This window comes from Sparus aurata, chromosome 12 (genome assembly GCF_900880675.1).
Source record: "Sparus aurata chromosome 12, fSpaAur1.1, whole genome shotgun sequence".
Lineage (NCBI taxonomy): Eukaryota > Metazoa > Chordata > Actinopteri > Spariformes > Sparidae > Sparus > Sparus aurata.
Window position 1 is genome coordinate 22418921 of NC_044198.1, and position 20292 is coordinate 22439212.

A 20292-nucleotide genomic window follows, 5' to 3' on the forward strand; every position below is an offset into this window, starting at 1 on the left:
CATCAAGTTTTCAGGGGAACCTAAATACGGCAGAGTTCTTTCATTAAGATCCATGCATCATTCCATCAGAAATGAATGAAAATGTCAGAAAAACTCCTGGATCTTTCATTTTAACTGGATCCGCACCAAAAGTTAATGGGGTCTGTTCTGCAGCGAAAGCCATCCTCCATCCACGTTTCATGGAAATCTATTCAGAAGATTTTGTGTAATCCTGCCGACAAAGTAACCAGCAAAAAGACCAGGGGCGCAAACATAACGTCGTCGCTAGATAAAAATTGACAGATTGAGAGGAGATACTGCTATTTTAATGTAAGCGGTTTGTTCCATCCTCAGAAATCCAGATTAATAAATAGACTTTAATTCACCTTTAATCTGCTGGATGAGCAAACATGAGGCAGCTCCTGGGATCCACACCAGAGGCTGCTATTGGACACAATTTTACACACTATTACCAACAGTTTTGTTTACCAACATTTCATTTTATGTAAATATTGTTAATTATACTGGAATCTCTTCTGTTGCAGTCAAAAGCAGTCATCCATTTGTTTAAATCACTTGCAAATTATGCAGAAATTGTGCGTCTGCTCTTTTACAAATGTGTTGAAACTCAAACACGGTTTAAAACAACAGTGAACTGTAAGCATCTGGTATTATAATCTATCCAATTTGATTCACCAGTGATGATGGAGGTTATCTTTTGTGATTATTCTTCCTCAAGGTGAACTTAATCTTTGAATCTGACCTCTTTCACTGCATCAATGGAGACCTACTGGATAGAAACTCACCATGTTGCACAAGGACACTTCAGCAGGGAGGCTGCTGATGTCCTCTTGCTAAAGAAAGGCTGGCCTATTCAATTGTCCCTCCCAGAGGAGAGCTTTTCTTTGGTGCTTCAGTAGTGAATGCATTCCCATTCAGTTCTTGTTTTTTGTGCTAATTTGACGAGAGATTTTTTTTTTTTACCTGCTGTTACGAATACCCATACGAATTTATGGGTCAGCCATCAAAAAAGTGCTCAAAAACGTGCAAGTGGATGGCATTTCTTGTGTTTTACCATCACATTTTATCAGCCAGGCTCTCACAACTCCACATGAATGGCTCTTTAGAGGCTCACAATGTCACTGCACTCGTCAGGATGGCTACCTTTTATTACGAGGCAGTGTTAGATGTCACAAAGTACAGTAAAGCACACAATGCAATGCGGCGGCATCTGACAGCCGGCGCCTAATTAAGATGAAGGGTGTGCGTGGCTGCTATAGGCATCATTAAAATCTATATAAATCCTACAAATTTTATGTAATGAGGGAACATGTTGGCTGTATGCCCTCAAACCTGGTGAGATGAGAGACACAAAAGATAAACTAGAGGAAATCATCAGAGCAGGGATGCTTGTTGAACTGTCATGACTGATACATCAGATGCACTGACATATTAATGAGGTGATCTTAAAATACTCCAGCAATATAGTGTGGCAATTATTTACATTTCGTAGAATTGACAGTGAAACACATGCACACACACACACAAACATAACAACAAATCTACTAACCTACAGAAAAATGGAAGCACTCTTTTACTTTTCTTTCTGTAGTGCATTAAATCAACTGCCAATTCTTCACTTATTCTTATTCATAAAAACGACAAAAAAAAGTGAAATGCATTATAAACGTATACCTCGATCTCATTATGCTTCTTAATGTGTCTCCAGACAAGCCAAACACAAGCTCCTCACAATGCTGACAAACATTTCTCCTGAACTGAGCTGAACAACACACACTTTAGCTGAGAACTTTATTTAAAGAACTCATTAATGGTTCTTATCACGGGTAACAATTCTCCCTTGCATTGTTCGTTAGACTGCGCTTGTTTTCAACACATCTAAAAATAAATTCTGCACGCTGTCACATCCATTAAGCATCAACATGAACACTAAAACTCTCCCTTCTTGTTCACCATGATTGATGATTTGGCATTTTATTGCTTATGATTACAGGATTCTTTCCATATTAAGCATTTTCCAGTTACACAAATGTGCAACAGTGCACAAAATAATTGCGGCTGATGATTTGAATGTGGTTTTTTTTATCACCTTTTGAATATTTTTTGCAAATGTTGCTTCTCAACTTGTCTGGTTATTGATTTAAGTTCCATGTTGTAATGAGATCCAGTAGACACACTGAACATAAACATTTGATAGTTGTGCAAAAACACACTTGTTTTTTGCAGTAAGTTAAAGAAGATCTATACCAATCATCAATAATGTCACTCTGTTGCTAATTTGAATTGTTTGTAAGGTAGGCATCAGTTTGTGAAAATGAAGAAGAATTTGTGGAATAACAAGGTGATATCTCTGGTTCTGCTCTATCTATTTTGATTAAACTGCTCATAATGAGTCCTGTTTTTTATCACATTACCTACATTAACCACAATGCAACTGGCCACTGAGTGACATCAATGTAGGGAGTTTATCAGATTACACACAGCTTTACAAAAGCTAGTAGCTTTTTACTACTTTTTTTCTTTTTTTAAAAAAGAAATGCAGGAGCTGCCCAAGACCTGTAACACACTTTGATGTGCAAAACTGGTGTAGTTACTCTTTAAACAGTTTTTCCAGGATATCAAAATTATATCATGATAACAAAAAAGAAGCAACAATGTGCCTAAAGACTCATGTAATGCTGAGCTGTGTCAACATGTTTCTCCTGAGGGCAACACCACAGACACCCTCTGTACTGTAAATAGTCCAGTTCTTAATCCACTCAACATAAACAAGGTCTGACTGGAGTGATGTCATCCCTTCCCTGCCTGAGAATGAATGGGAAACTGTGCAGCTGAACCCGCTACATTCATTTGCCTGACAAACTAACTTCCGTGTTTCCTTTTGAATGCAGAAGTCGAAGCCACAGGAGCAACCGTTGTGTCTAGTGTAGATAGTGCGTGTTCAGGCGAATAAAGAAGTCTTGTGTGGAAGAAAGAGAACGAGGGAGGGAGGAGGAGGTGTCCATCAAAGGAATACAGGGATTGGGGTGCACAAAATTTCTGTTTGGAAGCTTTTTGATAAATCCAATTACATTTCTTTTTTTTGGTTTTTGCAGAGAAATTCATTAAGACCTTCAAAAAAATCCCAACAGCATAAATTAAATATCAGCTAATTGTCAGAAAGATTCTTAATCACAAAGGAACACATTGACACCAAATTTGTGAACATGAAAGTCAGCCTCATTGTAAAAAGAAGACAAAAAGAAACGGCTAAATAAATAAAACATTATGAGATGAGAAATATGCTCACAAACGAGCAAAACTCACCTTTGTTTATCATGAAATAAACGTTGGAGCATAAACCCAGTTTTATTGGTTTAATTCATCAGCCACAGTGCTGCCTAATTAAAACAAATGGCACAATGGATCACAGGGCGTTTGTGATTCAAAACACACACAGCAGTTTGAGCTGAATTTAAAAAAGGCTTCCTTTTAAACATGTTTATCAATTACTCTGCAAGTGGTTCGAGCTGGAGCGAGCAAAATTATAAATCAAGTCCAATTTAGGCTTTAATGTAACACCTACTGCACAGTTTGTGAGCCCGTCTGGAGGAAATGATTAATATCTGAAAAGGTCCTGGATTAAAAATGACATGACATGTTGTGTAAAATATAAGCAGTTCCATATTTCAGAACACTCTGTCCTCCCTTTCCACCTGCATTTATATCTCAGAGCGATGGCAGCGATGATTTGATCATCATTTGTTAGGACTGTTTGTCAGCTTACACCTCAATTATGATTTTTGACTGGGAGTCAAATACCTGAACGTGCACTCCATCATCATGAAAAGTAAATGAGGCAAAAGTAAAGCCGTTCACACAACATAATCAATCCAGCTCCATAAATACTCTCATTCTCCCTGCAGATAAAATGTGACAAATGATTTGAGGCTGCTTAAAAAGTAGCACTCTTCGGACACAAATCTTTCTCTACTGTTATTATTTCCAAGGAGTGTAGATTAAGACATTTGCTCTGTAAAAAATCTTAATGATCCTCTTCAGTACATCTTCTAAAAGAATGTATTCACAGTTCTGCCAAGAGATTCTCTCACATGCAGGACACAAGCACTCGCAGAGCCAGAACGTTGCCCACTCTGTACTGCCAAGTGAGAAAACCAAAAGGTCTCAAAGTCCTGACTGTGTTCTGTTAAAAGAGCAACACGGGAGCTTCACGAGTCACGAAGGCATCCAGTACAAAGTCACCCTGTAGCTCTAACCCACACAGACTCCAGCTCCACAAACACAGCTAACGTTTGCTCGCCTACCTGTAGCCCTCGTCTCCTCAGAATGCTGGACTCGTCCATGATACCAAGCCCCGACTTGTCATGCCTCCCTACCGGTGTGAAGCCACGCTGCACTGGCTGGCTCCTGCTCCTGCTACCTCTATCCCTCCCTCCCTCTCTCTCTCCCTCCCTCTCTCTCCCTCCCTCTCTCTCTCTCCCTCCCTCCCTCTCTCCCTCCCTCCCTCTCTCTCTCTCTCTCTCCCTCCCTCTCTCCCTCCCTCCCTCCCTCCGGCTAAATCTGATCTTAGCAGCTGCTAAACACTTCCATCAGAACTTATCTGATTGGAGGGGGGTAGTCAGCTGACACCTCCTCTTGTTCCTCTCCCCTGTAACTTCAGGAGTGAAGGAGAGAGATGGAGAGAGAGAGAGGGAGGGAGAGAGGGAAGATGGGCAGTTCTAATTTAGCGCAGCGACGGGCGGGGGTGAGTGGGTGAGTGGGTGAGTGAGGTGGAGGGGGACGAGTGGGAGCCCCAAGACTCATTTCTCCGAGCAGCCACGCTTTTTGGGCACCCTAGGTGACCATGAAAATGAGAGGATATCCTTCCCAGCATTGTTCTGCTCCAACCTTAACAATGAATCTGGCATCCTGTCTGCAGCAAGCAGGCTAACCAACCTCACTGGTCTTATTGCGTTCAATGAAAGCTTAGACTGGTGAGGGAAACGTGACGGCTGAGACCAACAGCTAACATTAAATGTAGCAAGAAAAGTAGGAGTGGAAAGAGGAGGGGAATAATAGCCCGGCACACTTTTCCGCGCTTTCAAACCTGCAGTGAAAATGCCACAGAAACGGCTGTGGGCCAATTTGTACAAAGATGCTTCCTTCTTTCCAAAACAACCAAATACGGAATCATTATCATGCTGAAATCAACCGCACTTCCCTGCACAGCCTGTTATGTACACAACTCCATATCCTGTATATATTTTCTCCAGCTCCACGTGAAGATGAGTTTGGAGGCAGTCTGCAAGTGGCCGCAGATCTTCAGCCTCACTAACTCGATGTCCCCACACCATCCTCATTATTAGCATTTGTAAAATAAGTTGTTTCCACTGCCATGCTGCCAATTCTATCCCACAATTTTGCATTCTGTTTCAGTCTGTGTTTTTCTTTGCGCCCCCTCCCTCTCTCTTTTTTCACCCTCTCTTACTCATTTCCATTCACTGTGCTTCTGCTCTGTGAATATTAAGTGGGCCCCCTCCATTCTCCTCATCTCCAGCCAAGCTCAAATGATTTCTCTTAGAGACTACGGCCTGCAATGACAGATCCTCACTACTACAGAGGGCGGCGCACAGGACTGTCAGACAGGTGACCACTACATCAACTTTTCCCATTTGGAAACCTGTACAACACAAAGCTGATTGAGTGTTGCAGAAGGCTGAGGCGACACTCATTTGTGCTGCTGCGCTGATAAGAAAGTGGAGAGGAGAAAGCTCAGGTCTGCGCTCTCGGGTAATCAGACTGTTTTTGAATAAACCCCTTAAAACCTCAGAGGACGAGGATTACAGTAGTCAACTTTTTCAGCTTGAACAATGCCCTCCAGATTACCTTAGGGAATTAAAGAATCCAGCTCTGTTCTACTGACTGGCCTCAAGTCTTTGCTCAGTCTGTGGCGGCTTGAAGGATCAATTAAGAAAATTCCACATAGCACTAACAATGAAGATGAGAGGGAATGCAGGGGCCGGCTCATTCGTCTTATTTAATACGGGAAGTCTGTCTGTTGTACACAGTGGCTGTAACAAGCACAGCAGTCACTATATACTGGTGCTGAAACAACTAATAAATTAGTTGACTGAAATACTGGAAAAAAGCCACTTCAAAAACAAGTAAAAACAATGACCGCAAGTTGTTTCCTGCTCGTAATAAGCACAGAAATAAACTGCCATGAAGTGAATGAGTGAAGTGAGGTGAATGGAACGAGTGAAATCTGTCAAAAAGATCGTCTCCAGATTTCACATTAATGTTATGAGATATTTTGACAACAATTTAGATAGATATGCTTAATAATGATGCAAGGTTGTGTTTTAATGATGCCCACCCCTACCTTAGCATAGGTACAGCAGAGGTTAATGGGAATGTCACTACTTTTGCAATTATTTTGCCATAAGCCAATGGACGGATGAAACATCAGGCGATGGCCAAAGTCATTGGGATGTTTTGTGTTATAACACAAAACGTCTAACTACGAACATCTGTACAAAATCGGGTGCCAAATACATCATCTGGGTTCCATGACTGTTTGTATACATTTTTACACTGCCATCCCTTGGAGTCATACTGCTGGCATTGCTACATATATCGAATATTTGTTGGCTCAAGCTTCTCAAATGTCAAGATTTGCTGCTCTTCACTGTTTTGGATCATTGACTGGATAAAAACAGCCATTACTAAAAAGTTGTCTTTCATAACGAAATTATAACAATAGTTTTTTCATTATTTTCTGAAATTTCATAGAAGGGAACAATTTACAGGACAAATAATTACTTTCTCTAATTTGTACTTTGAAATATAACTAGACCATTTTAAGAAAAGAAATGACATAAAGTAAAAGCTGCTTTGACTCATGTTTCAGGGCAGTTATAAGGCCAGACAGTTTCTGCCAGTGGCCTTGGAGCACAGCCACAGAATAGCCTCTGGGAAAAGTCCAGGGGTTGTCTGTGACTCATTTCCTCCTGGCAGGTGGGCAGCTTGAGGTTGTTTCCTCTGCCTTTGGAGAAAAAAGGGAGAGCAGGCACTGAAAGCATGCAGAGAGTGCTGATTGAGTGACCCACAGCCTTTGCTCTGCCTGAGCTTATCAGACCAAGAGGCAACCTGCAGATGTAAGGCAAGCAGATGAGGGACATAGGCCTGTGAAGAGAGCGGTAAGTAAAGAAAGAGTCGATTCCCACCATAAAAAGCAGCGCAAAGAATCCATCTGTCCAAGGCCAAAGGAGTTAAAATATCCAGCCATGATAAAACCCTGTAGAGCCAACCTCCCAACGCATCAGGAAAGTCTTTAACCTTGAAAACAAGTACAAAGACAGCAACCAAGAAGAACCAACAGTTGTGATGCATCACTCTCGATTCCCCTCTGGTTTTTCAATTATTAATACATTTGAATAGCCGAGTAAATGTATGCATTTATAAGATGAAAACGGTGCCAGCTTGAGTCCACTTGAAAAATCAAAATAGCCTTTCTTCTCAATTCATTTTCCTCAGTTTCAGTGTCATGCTGTGCAGAAAATACCATCGCTTCTGAAATTCAGAACAGGGAAAATTGTATCTCAAACAGAGCGGATGACAGGGGTTGAATGTCTCAACTGCAGCTACTTCATCTGGAGTGACAGTTTCATTTATATGCCACCCATATGTTTACAGTAACTCGCCCCATGGTTTGTAATTTTGTGATGCCTGAAGCAAATTTATTTCAAAAGCTGTTCTGTGGAACACAAAAGGGTAAAACAGAAACATATGACAAAATCTCATGGAGATGACAATGAATGTTTTTATTCAGTAAGGTTTGTTATTGTGCCTCAATGCTGCTGAAATACAAACACACAACCTCTAAATATAATGTGGTTTAGCTTACATTTAATTAGAGGGTTAATTTAGCTTTAATCATTTCTTTCTTTAGTTTGTAGTTCTGTGGAGGTGTTTATGTTTAACTGGTTTACAATGACAGCAATACATTAATGTTTTGAGCCGGAGGCTGGTTAGATTAACCATTTCATGCATGCGTTATTAAGTAACCAAGTTATTTTTTCAATGAAAAAACATCACAATAACTAGACCGGACAAGTCGATACAATATTTTTCAGCTAAATATGTGGCACAACCGAATCTCCACAATAACTGTTAGAACATTTCAGCTAAACCACACAACTTCAACCAGATGTTTCTTTATTTTACAACTTTACATTTGTTTAGGATCTATTTCTCTCTTGTCACAATGCTGTGCTCGTGCTCTGCTTAGGTTAAGGCACAAAAAACAATTGGTTAGGGTTAGGAAAAGATCATAGTTTGGCTTAAAATATTGCCAGAAAAATAGCTGGAAATATCTGGAGGTCTCCAAAACAGAACCCCCCCCCTTTGACACAACAAAAATGGCAAGAAATATCTCCAGGTGTCCTTACAAACATGTACTGGTGTGACTCGAACTGCAGTCGGCCGTACTGCAATTTAAATTATAAATGTAACTATAGTAAATTATATCAGAATTTTTAGAATCTAAATAGGCAGTGTGAACAAATGTATTTGGTGTTACAGAAAAAAAAAGTATAAGAAAGGTTGGGATAAAAGTATCTCCAACACCTTGTGTAGATGAAAAATGTATTTTCTGATAATAAGAAGATTTAACAGTGATTTTAGAGGTACTTGTTCCAGCTCCTCTATCCTCTGCCAAGTCTCAAAGATAAAATGAAATTGTGGACAAGGTTTTGGGTCTTTATAGTAATGTCTTTCAGATATCTGTCCAGTGTAGTAGATACCATTTATGGAAGGGTTCATTCCTCCTAAAAATATAGCAAATCATTGAAAGACCTGCTGATTTAGTAATTAAAATATACATACTGCACCATACATGTTGTATAAATCCAAAATAATTTGAATCACATACAAATTATGGGTCAAATGAAGACATTATAAACCAATCTAACGCTCAAATCATGGACAAAGAAACAGAGAGGGACCACAGACACAGACAGATCAATAATCTGAGTAACTTATTTTCCACTCTTGTGTTCTTCGGTGGCTACTTCGGGGGCTGGATAATAGTATTTTTATATTGTATCAAGTGGTCTGATATTAAAAAAGCAGACGGGCTGTTCGGTGTTGACTGAAAAATCTATAGAATTTGTTAGAAACTTTATGTTTTTTTCTGACCAGACACATTCAGTTTGTACACATAAACTGCAGTTCCTTTCTGTGCAACAACAATGATATCAGTGAAGGACATCACTGACTGCAATTATGAGGCAGAATGAGAGTCCACAAAGGCACAACATCAGGATTATGACAGTCTTATCTCCATATCACACCAGAGGTGGAGTATTGATTTTCTGCCAAAGAGCATCACAGTCAAGAGAGATGTGCCACGCTTGTCAAAGAGCCATGCACACCCAGGGGCATGATGGGAGAGCATAAAGCAGGAAAAAAAGCAATAACAGGAATCCTGTGAGGCAAGGAGGGGGGGCAAAGCATGGCTGAACTAAAGGAGTCTTAAAGCTGCAATGAAGGCACACAGGTCAGACACAAGACACTTATAAAGTCACATTTCTTTTGTCTTTCAGACAAGTTTTAGACACTAGAACCTAGACAAGGTGATTCATTTATAAGTCAGAAAATCACACTGCAACTATTTTGATAGATGCTGGCCAATAAAGTTATTGTCAAGGAAAAAAGTTAAACATCTGCTCTTTCCAAGAATACATACTGTATGTAAGGACTTCGCTCTTTTTGTCTGTTCTTTTATTAATATTTTGGCCAGTTGGTGAGAAAAAACAAGCACTTTTTTAGCACCTCGGGCTAAAAGAGACGGTGCTTATTCACAACTTTCTCTCACATTATAGATAAGAAGAAGTAACTGATAAAGTTAGAAAATAATTGGCAGAAAACCATTTATTTGTACTTAAAAAACATTATTTTTCCATCATATGATAGTAAGCACAAAACAGAGCTATTACTGAGTTTGCAGAAGTTTTCACAGACTAGTGTTGGACCCTCTTGATTCCCGCAAACTGTTTGAACTAGCTGACATCATGTTCAGTACCACAGGAAAACATGGGTGCCACATTGAGGTCATAAAATATGACACTTTTTTCCAAAGATAAATATCACAAGGCTAGTGTACTGTATGTTGAGCTCAACAGGATCTAAATCTATTAGGAAATGCATTAACTGATAACGAAGCCACCAACAATTATGGTCATGGTACTGTAGCTCATGCAGCCATCTTCTCATTCAGGTTTTGAATTAAAACCATCTGACTCAGGATCATTACCTTCTTTACACAGATTTTAACTACATAAAGCTTTTGGCTTCTTTAGTGACTCTGGAGAACTGTGAAGCAATATAAGTGAATCATCCCCGGTTTGATAATGTAGAACAAAATCTCAAATTAAACTCATTCTCCTGGAAGCTCTCAAAATGAATCTTTTAAAAATATTGCCTTCTTTAGTATTTCTCGTAAAATAAACCAGTAATACAGCTTGAACTTAACCCACCCACATTTCAAATCTGCCCATTTCAAACTGAATGAATAGTAACCAATTTAAATAGCCAATTATATATCTTCAGATGTGGATATGTCTGCCAAATGTGGCTGTGGCTTGATTGAAAACAATCTCATGCTCGGCACACTAGATGCAGCAACAAAGTGTGCGCGCTGGCAGTCCTCCATTCATTCATTGTCAGTAAGGCCAGGGACTTACCAGTCAAACAACCATCATTGTGACAACAACTACTCTGCCTGTGTAACCAGCAAGAATATCCACTGCTACATTAAAGATGTTGTCTGGACCTCATTAATATTTTGTAATAGTCCCTGCAGAAGATAGACAACAGGACTCACAATTACCAACATTTTCTACTGAGTATTAAAAATCTCAGAGGAAACCAAAGAAAAACAGCACCTTCCATTCAGAGTCTAGAAGACGAGGAGTTTGGCTCTCTCGCTCCTCTCTCAAGGTCAACCAATTCACCATCTTTTCTAAGCTTGTTCTGAAGGCGGGATAATACAGCCGCTGTATGAAGAAGCCCTGCGGTGTCAGTGCAGCCGATTCCAAAAGATACCGTTAAGATGCAGCTACACATCAGCCATTCAGCTTGTGTCTACACAGGACAATATCTGAGCAGCGGTCACCGGCATCTAATTCTCTCACAGTGCCAACCACTGAGTCATCGGGGGCATGCAAACAGCGTTAAGAATAAGAATAAGGATGAGACAATGTTTGAGATGCATCCTGCAGAAACATAAGGATGATTCACTAATACATCAGACCGCATACTGTATGCACTCAAATGACTGCAGGGTAGATTTTAAAGCAGGGAAACTGTATAGAATAAAAACTATTGGTAGGAAAAAGCCCCAGCGTTAGCAGTTTATTTCAACTAGTCCTGTTCCCTGAGGAAACTCATCTGACTGGCCTCATATTATTGTATTATTGGTCTAAACTGTAAAAGCATCAATCAATTAATCATTTTAAGTAACACTTATGTGTCACAATGTGTAGCAATTTACATGCATTAATAATTTTTTATTGGCCATTAGACCTTCCCCTGTTCCCAATTTGTTTAAGTTGTTTAATGCTGCTGGACTTTGGATTTCTTTGTGAAGAACTCGGTTGGGTAATTTATCCAATGAAACCACAGCATTAAGAGTACTTTCTACAATTGTGAGCAAATGACTTTCAATGGCATCATCAGTGTTAGGGTTAACAAAAGTATACGCTTTATGGTAAAATAACTTTGAGCTATAACAGAGTGATATAACATGTTTATGATAGGATTTCAGTTAAATTATAACAGTTACCATGTCCAGTAACATGTGACCATCCAAAATTACGTGTTTATTGATGGCTTTTAAAATGAATTTATCAAAACTACCACAGCAGAAGAAAAAAAAAAATCCTGATCATGTTGGTGAAATGCTAAAATGACTGCAAACGGAGTCATGTTTTTGAAATTGGTATTCTACCGCTAGCTTTAGTTTATCAGATAAAGGGACAAAAATAATAGTCTAATTAATTGTTCCATTTCACACCATCGTCGTGCAAACGAGCAATTTTAACCACACAGTGGTAACCTCTGCATGTTAGTGCATAATGGGTCACACCTGCATTCCAGAAGAGAGCCTTCATTAGGCTGAACAATATTGCCCACTACTGGATATGTAATGAACACTAAACTTTGAACTTTAGCTTCTGTGCTGCAACTACCTGCTATGACACAAGATTACTCTTTCATTTAATTACACCTAGTCATACATCTGTGGTTATTTTGGTGAAAGTGGCACAAAAGTAGTTTACTCATTAACGCATTATTCTACAATAACGGTAATATTGTAAATTATTGTCTTACTTTGAAATTAAAGTAACTAATAATATGTAATAGATTACATTTTGGAAGAAACTTGCCCAACACTGGCCATTATGAAAGTCTGTGATCAGTGAAGTTGTTCCTAAATACTAAATTAATTATCTCACAAGGCAGTGGATGCACTAACTGCTATCAATCTAATTTGTTTTTCCATTTTCCATGAAAAGTCATTTTTGGAGGTGGAGGGCTGCAGCATGGCATGAAGAGGATGGGGGAACATAATGCTCTGGGGCTTCACACTGCACCCCAGTGCCCTTCCTCTGAAAAACAACCCAAATTAAACCATCTATCTGTGGTCCCATTTACTGAATGAAGTCTGATGAAAAAAATTGTTCCAGGCTACCAGGTCTCCATGACCTTACAGCTCTCTGCCTTTCTTTAACTCCATTAACTGACTCAGGGCTCAGAGGACACCAAGTGCACACATGTCTCCTTATGTTCAATATTAGCCAACAGGAAACATTTTAGTAGATCTATGCTTAGCTGTCTAGACAGAGTTTATTTATGTATTCCTGGGTAGGTGAAGGAATTGCATTTGGCTGGAGACCCTTCATTTCTCCTGCTGAAGTGTCCTTGAGCAAGATATTCGATCCCAACGAGCTCATGGAGCGCTGCTGTGAAGCTGACTCCATGCTTTAATCCTCCAGTGATGGTAGGTGAGCAACAGAAATGCCGATGGGGATCAGTGGAGCATCCCTCTAAAACACAAACATCCTAAAAAACTGGCAAAGTCAAAGATGTAAAAGACTCTTTCAGGTCATCAAGTAGTAAAACTTAAATTGCATCCACACACATCGGCTGAAGGACTTATCCCCGGGAGGACAATTAGTTCCAGGAAATCATGTTTTCATTCACTCTGCAGGACACAATAACCAAAGGGAGTAATTTGTGCCTTTTACAAGCAGAAGGATACATGAAATGTACTTCTTAACACTAAAAAATGCACTAGCGCCCCCCAGTGTACAGAATCAGTTCACATATAAAAGATGAAAACACTCAAATCACCTGAGATGCTTTCTGTCTTTAGGTTTGTGTATTTCAAGCGATGTAACGTCAATGCCGTAAATACATTCTCAAATCAGTCGCCATGATGACACTGTTTTATTAGTGGTATTACATAAGCATAAACAGGGTCACCATTATGTCATCTGAGAGACAGCTAGACCTCCTCTAGTTCAGGTTACAGGTCCATTCTGGGTCAACCCACTCAGATCACTAATGGTGCGATTGTCAGTTACCGAAATATTCTGTCAGAGTTACGCTGAAAGCATCCACACACGAGCGCAAACACATGTATTTATGTACATACAGATGCATTTTATTACATTAACCTTTTCTCTGACTGATACCGAGCACACACTGGGGATGACTCATAGCTTAACAGCATTGGATTAGCCTCTGATATCGTGATCTCGTTGTCTCAGGAGTGAGATACGATCAGTAGCAGGGTATCTGTCAGTGTCATCTGAAAGGACAGAGCTGAAGGTCACCTCTCTGCATGACTTCATCAGTTCAAACTACAGGGATGCACTTGGACCTCTTGGACCTGTGGTTTTAGTCTGTTTTATTAGTTTTTTTCTGAAGCATGTGTCACGAAACACCCCTAAAAGGTTGCCTTGCTAAATATATTCAGTTATCCTTGATGAATGTAAACACTGATGTTGTGCGGCTTGTCATGTTTTGTATCCATGGAAATAAACGTAATTGTGTTTTCCAAAACAAAGCAGAAAAGTGCTATATAAAACTGCAGCAGTGACTAACAAGAGCCATTAACAAACAAACAAGTCATTCATTAAGCCAGACGTCAGCCACATAACAGTATGTAGGTAAAAACAAATGATGGGTGTGTGTGATCTTTGTTCACTGTTTATTATAGGAACAGATAAGAGAGTATCAGTGATGATGGCTGAAAATGCTGGAGCATGATCAATGTTGTTAATTAAACTTAAAAGATACCAATAAGTAGTCAAATATAAACATCTTTATAAGAATTTGCAGAACTTTACATTGTGTGTCTGTAAAAATACAGTGTATTTTAAGAAGGATTGGTCAGTTTGCGTTTGGTGGAGAGCGATATCTACATACATTTTGAATATACATATATGTACGTAGATATCTTGAGAGCAAACAGTCATAAGTATATTTACTTATCATGCCTGTCAGGTTGACACCAGGTGGAGAGGATGAGCTCCAACACCTCCGTCCTTCTGACCCTGAACACGGGAGCCTCTCAGGGCTGCCTTCTGAATTGCTCATTCCTTTTCATATCTTATACTGTTTCTATTGCCATGTTTGCACATGTTGAAACCCAAAGATTTTGCTCTCTTGTACTTGTATAAGGAAATGCAACAGTAAAAGGAATCTTAGGTCTTATTTCAGATTGATGTTTGAATTTCTGTTTTGTGGACTGTTGAATATTATGTATTTGTAGTTTCTTTTATATTATTATACAAATCTCATCTTTATGAAACATTCCCAATTTTCTTTTTCACCAAAACTCTGTTCATACAACGAGGTAATGCTCCTGTTCTGCCTAGATGAAAACACAGAATATTGTGGTACTCACCAGGCTAGTGTTGAGGGAGGGGTCTGACTTTCCTAGGTTCATGGAACACATACGGACCAGGTTGGAGATCTCAGATGACGGCTGCCATGCTGTCTGTGTCTGCTGGGGGTTGGTGGGCAGCAGAAGGTACTTTCCTGCAGAGCAACAACAGGATGAGGTTTAGTTCACGTTTCACGGTTATGGCAGTTTTTCCAGAGATTGACACCCCCCCTTAAACTTCTCACATGGATAATTTGACATGATTTTTAACCTTAAAACATTGTTTGAAATTAAACCATTACCTCACAATGAACAAAGACAACAATTTCATGCGGAAGAACTTGTTTTCCTTTTTTTCTCCCTCTTTTGATTCCGACAATACAACACATTGGTAAAAGTGTCATCTTGTCTCACAATAGCTAAAAACTGTCTCCCTCAAAACTTTCTTCAGCTAAACTCAGAAGCTATTATCAAATGTCAAGACCTTTCCAGAGAGCTCTTTTCTTCTCACTTAGATTTGTATGCTGCGTTTTGATGCAACAGAATAGAGAACCTAGGTGATATATGTGATGATACTGCTTTGTGCAATTTTGTAATACTTTGAAAATGGGAACTTTTTTATCCACCAAGTATCTGGACACTGTCATACTTGCTTTTCATTCCACTTAGCTTACTGTTACTTGGTTACTGATATGGCAGCAAGACAACTCACAAACCCCAGTTAAAGAGTCCACAGGAGGCATATTTTAGCATCTTAACATAAGTTACCTGTACGTTTTAGAACGAAATTAAAACGTTTAACCATTGCTATTAAAGCACACCTTTGTTCGGCTCCTGATTACATATCTGACTTACTGACCACTAACAAGCCTGAATGCAGCCTGACTTCTTCCGACAGAGGTCTGTCAGTAATACATAGGCCAACCATATAACCCAAGGGAGACAGAGCCCCACGATGAGCGGGAACGACCTGCCGGAGTATAGCACACGAAGCTCTGCTTGTTCTTTGAAATCCCTCTTAAAAACACATTTGTTCAAAATTGCTTTTGCCTGAATTGTTTATTCTTACGTTTTATTTATAAGCTCAGCCAAGAAGGTTATATTTGGATAACACAAAACCTTTTTCATAAAAGGACAGATTTCAAAGAAACTTTGGAGGAATAGATCCCATTAACCTTTGTTGCAGATCCAGTATTTTTTTCTCACTTCCTTTAACACTGTGAGATTTGCATTAATTCCTCCTGGCATGTTTGGGTGGCTGGCATCTATGAGTGAGTTCATTTTGAGTTGGACAAAGGGGACTGTTGGGCATTGGTGGAGCTTTTAATGTGTTTTTGTAATGCATACCTTACTTGTTTTATTTATTGTATCAATTCTAGTTTTAGTTATTATTTATGTATAATTGCACTTGTTTTTATGTCTTTGTAACTTTTTTGTAAAATAAACTGGCTGTTTATTTAGTATTTCAATGTAACTCCACCTCTAGCAGCTACAGCAGCAATGTTAAGTCAATGTATTATGATGTTTACACACTGATGCATCAGTATTTACAACTTAATAATGTGATACACAGTCATATCAGAGGCCTTTTTTCCTCATGAGTATTTTCACTTAGGATTTTGAAAGCAACACTTTCCCTTACATTTGTTTTTGCATTGAACTATAAGTGCTTTAACTCAAAAAGTACTGTTTTTACCACTGTGCAGTTGTGAACAAGCTTTGTCACACTACTAACCCTGATCCATAATGAGAGGCAGTAAACTGGGAGAGAGCACAGGTCAGATGACACAACAGTAACATAAGATTACCCTCACTGTCTGCTCCTGTTAGCAGTATAAAGCTGAAGCCCCTGACCCAGTGCAGCCAGGCAGGATGTCAAAGGGTTAAACCAAAGCCCATTAAGAGATCACTGACAATCCCAACATTACATAAGCACCAACACGCTATGAAGTCTGATGAAGGTGTGTAAACGGATCCACCTGCAAGTTTTGATAACATCAGGAGGTCTGTGGAAGAGTAATCTTTGTTAAACTGAATAAACAATCTCCACTTTCAGCTGCCACTGCTGGCAGCTAGATGGCACTAACTGCTTCTTTCCATCACACATCCACTTCCATCTGAACACTTTAATCCTACAAACACAGTACATAAAGCAAGACAGAGATTAAAACATAACACAAGCAGCCTCAGCTACTCTAAAGGAATATCTTATTGTACGCCAGGCAAAATTAATTCATAGAGGTGTTGTCATCCTTCATTCACATGTGTATATTTCCATTTCCTGTTCAAGTAAACACTCGAGGAGACAGGAGAGAATTAACAACCTTGGCACAAAAAAGGAAGGGGAGATAAGTAGGCTGTCCTCAAAATATAAAGGGGGTATCTCAAGTTCATATGGCCTAAAGCGGGTATGTCTCTTCATCACATGTGTTAAGCTTTTCTAAACTGGAGGAGGCAGGTTTATATATTCACTGTCCTGCTAATAGCTGCAGGAAAATGACTGATCTCAAACACGTTTCTGTTTCAGAGGCATGCAAGTGCAGGCATGAAATAAAATAAACAACTTCAAGCTGCAGTAGTTTGACTTTATCAAACATCTTCTGTGGCCACACACTGTAGATATTATGCTCTATCGGTTGCGAATGTAGTGAAAAACATATTTCTCAAAGCCTGTCACCAACCAAATCATAAATGACACTTGAAACATATTACAGGGCAAAAGTATAAACATTTGCTCATTTTAAATACCAATACATCAAATGAATTACTGTATGCAAAAGGTGTTTGATCATGGTACTGATTTTGGACATGGGTCTGACAATGACAAATATCATTGATGCTGATCTATTCAATTCAATCTGTTACTGTTCTGAGTAGGGCTGCACGATTCTGGAAAAAATGTGAATCACGATTTCTTTGCTTAGAATTGAGATCACGATTCTCTGGCACGATTTTTTTTCACAAAATGTTTATTGCACTGATGAACTTGAACAAAACCAAAAAAAACATTGTAGAATGGCAGAGGCATACTACTATGCCTCTGCCAAATCAATGTTTTTTTTGTTTTGTACCAAGTTCTATCATTGGATGAGAAATGCTTTTTACAAAAGTAAAAAAAAAAAATTAGGGCATCCTTTAATACCTCATGTTGTACAGGGGCCGTATCTTTGGCTAGGTGATATGTGATAGCTGCTGTGATCGGCTTTCTAAAACGGAGGCATAATACTCCTCCTTTTCCAAAAGCCACCTCAGAGGAAGGCGTAAACATGTGACGTGAAGTGAAGCTCGAAGTTGGGCTGTGAACAGTTGACGACGAATTTGTCTTCAAAATAAGAGCTTTACATTGCACCCCATTGGAGTTTAGAACTGGGTTCTTAGCGGGGGGCTTTTAATTTGAAAGTAGCGACCGTTCCTAGCTTGTCGCTACAACAACAAGCTAACACAACCATACAGCTAGAGATCCAGGAGACGCTAACATCTCCCGGATTTCAGCGGCTGTCCAGTTGCTCATCTAGCAGGCGAGGCGGAAATAAGTGTACCCTCCGAGGCGGCAAATCGGCGGACCAAAACAGACCCCCAACTTGCCGCCCCCTGTCTAAAACCGCGATCTAGCCGCCAAAAGGACGGGCAGATTGACGGCTTGCTGCCCCGTGTGAAAACGGTTTCTCACTCACTCCTTCCAAACACTCAACTGCAGGCAGGCTTCCTCCACTGAATTACGTGTTGTAAAGACGCTTTACCAAAGGTTGAGGGAGGAGGCAGCGGCAGTGCTGCATTTGGGGGCGCTTAAAAAAATAATCCGGGAGGAAAATAGGAGCATTTGTTTGTGATTCAGCTCGAGATATAAAATGCTTCAGAATCGCTGTGTGTAGAAATTTGATCACGTGTATGTGTGAATCGAGATCGCGATTTTTTAACAATTTTTTGTGCAGCCCTAGTTCTGAGTTGTGCACAAACACTTGCGAGAACAAGAAAAAAAAGAATCCCTAGTTTCTATCCCATTCACTACAAAATACTGTACTGTACTTTTGAACTGTTGTTTCAGATCTCTAAATGTTTCATCCTGACCTTTCAGAATGCTCACTGACAGTTTGCAGACTTCACACAAAACAAAATAGAAAATCCCCCTCAGTGTGTATAATGTCTACTTTTATTGTTTTAGAATGATAAAGAAAGTCTTTCTTGTACCGCAATCAAGTGGTTTCAGGCCTCAGCAATAGATCCATCTTCATACTGCATGCTAACATTCTGCATACAAGGTTAAAAATAGCATTGACCTGCGATCCTTTTCCAACTTTTTGCTCTAGTTAGAACTGCCCTTGATTATTTTAGCCACAAATCGTGTCTTCTTTCTCACTCCCCTGCAGATGACACACATAACAAAATAATACACAATGATATCTTACAGATAAAAAAAATTAAAAACCCTAAAAACAGACTGCCATTTTCTTTTCGACTGCTGACAAAATTATAAGGCTGGAGTTAACCTCATAGCTGCACTGTGATCACTGTCTAAAATCAAGGAGAAGAGAGGCCAAACAGGATAAGGAGGGAAAATTGAGGTCCTTCCTTCCTTACCGGCAAATGCTTTCCTCACTAGAGCACATCACATCCCGGCAAAAAGGAAATGTCTCTTCAGGCACTAATCAACACTTTATAAATGGGTCAGTTTTTATCTTTTTACATTCGACACAGGTATCAGGAAGGACACTCCTTGCCAAACCTTGTGCAGATGCCCCTTTTTCAGACACAACTCTGCTGCAAGAATCATGATGGGAAGATAAAAGGAATACATCAAAAATCTCTACACGCACTGTCACCATTCTACTGAGTTTCATTCAAAATGGATATTTGATATAAAAGTATTTCGACCTAGGTGATTTAGACTCGCTCATCCTGTCAGACTCAAAGGTGTAACAAGTTCAACTAACTGACGAGTGGGAACCAGTAAAAACACATTTTGTCACATTATCATACCGTCAAAGAGAAAAAACAGTCCTTATTTCTGGAGGAATAAAAACACAAGCTTCTTGTATATATTTAAAGTCAAGTTTTCTCTATTAAAACATGAATATTTGATTGTACTTGTTTTTTCACTTACTTCAAGATATGAATCCTTTCAAAGTAAAAGCACAACCACAACATTTGTGAAGGCGGGGTTGTCTCTTACTTTATCGGTGCATGAGTGAATTTACAAGTATGCTTTAAATCAAGATCTTTTGATAATGAATTATTGCTGGTTATTCAAAAAACCAAAGCAAGTCCAAAGCATTCAAAACACATTCTGTGACTTCAGGTACTCTGCAAGAACAAACTAGCTGCACTGTAACAACAAATGAAGTTATTATGTTGAAATC

At 39.4% G+C, this 20292-nt stretch overlaps 1 protein-coding gene across 10 annotated transcripts in view; it reads right to left on the reverse strand.

The window, feature by feature from the left end:
- Nucleotides 1-20292, reverse strand: part of mast4 (microtubule associated serine/threonine kinase family member 4) — a 105463-nt gene that overhangs the window by 57927 nt on the left and 27244 nt on the right. For 8 of the 10 annotated variants that reach the window (XM_030435047.1, XM_030435045.1, XM_030435044.1 and 5 more), the window contains exon 3: nt 14957-15090. In XM_030435047.1, coding sequence (XP_030290907.1) covers nt 14957-15090 — 134 coding nt within the window. Of the gene's footprint in view, nt 1-4304; nt 4424-14956; nt 15091-20292 lie in introns of those variants that run through there. The other 2 variants (XM_030435055.1, XM_030435051.1) reach the window with 1 other exon arrangement.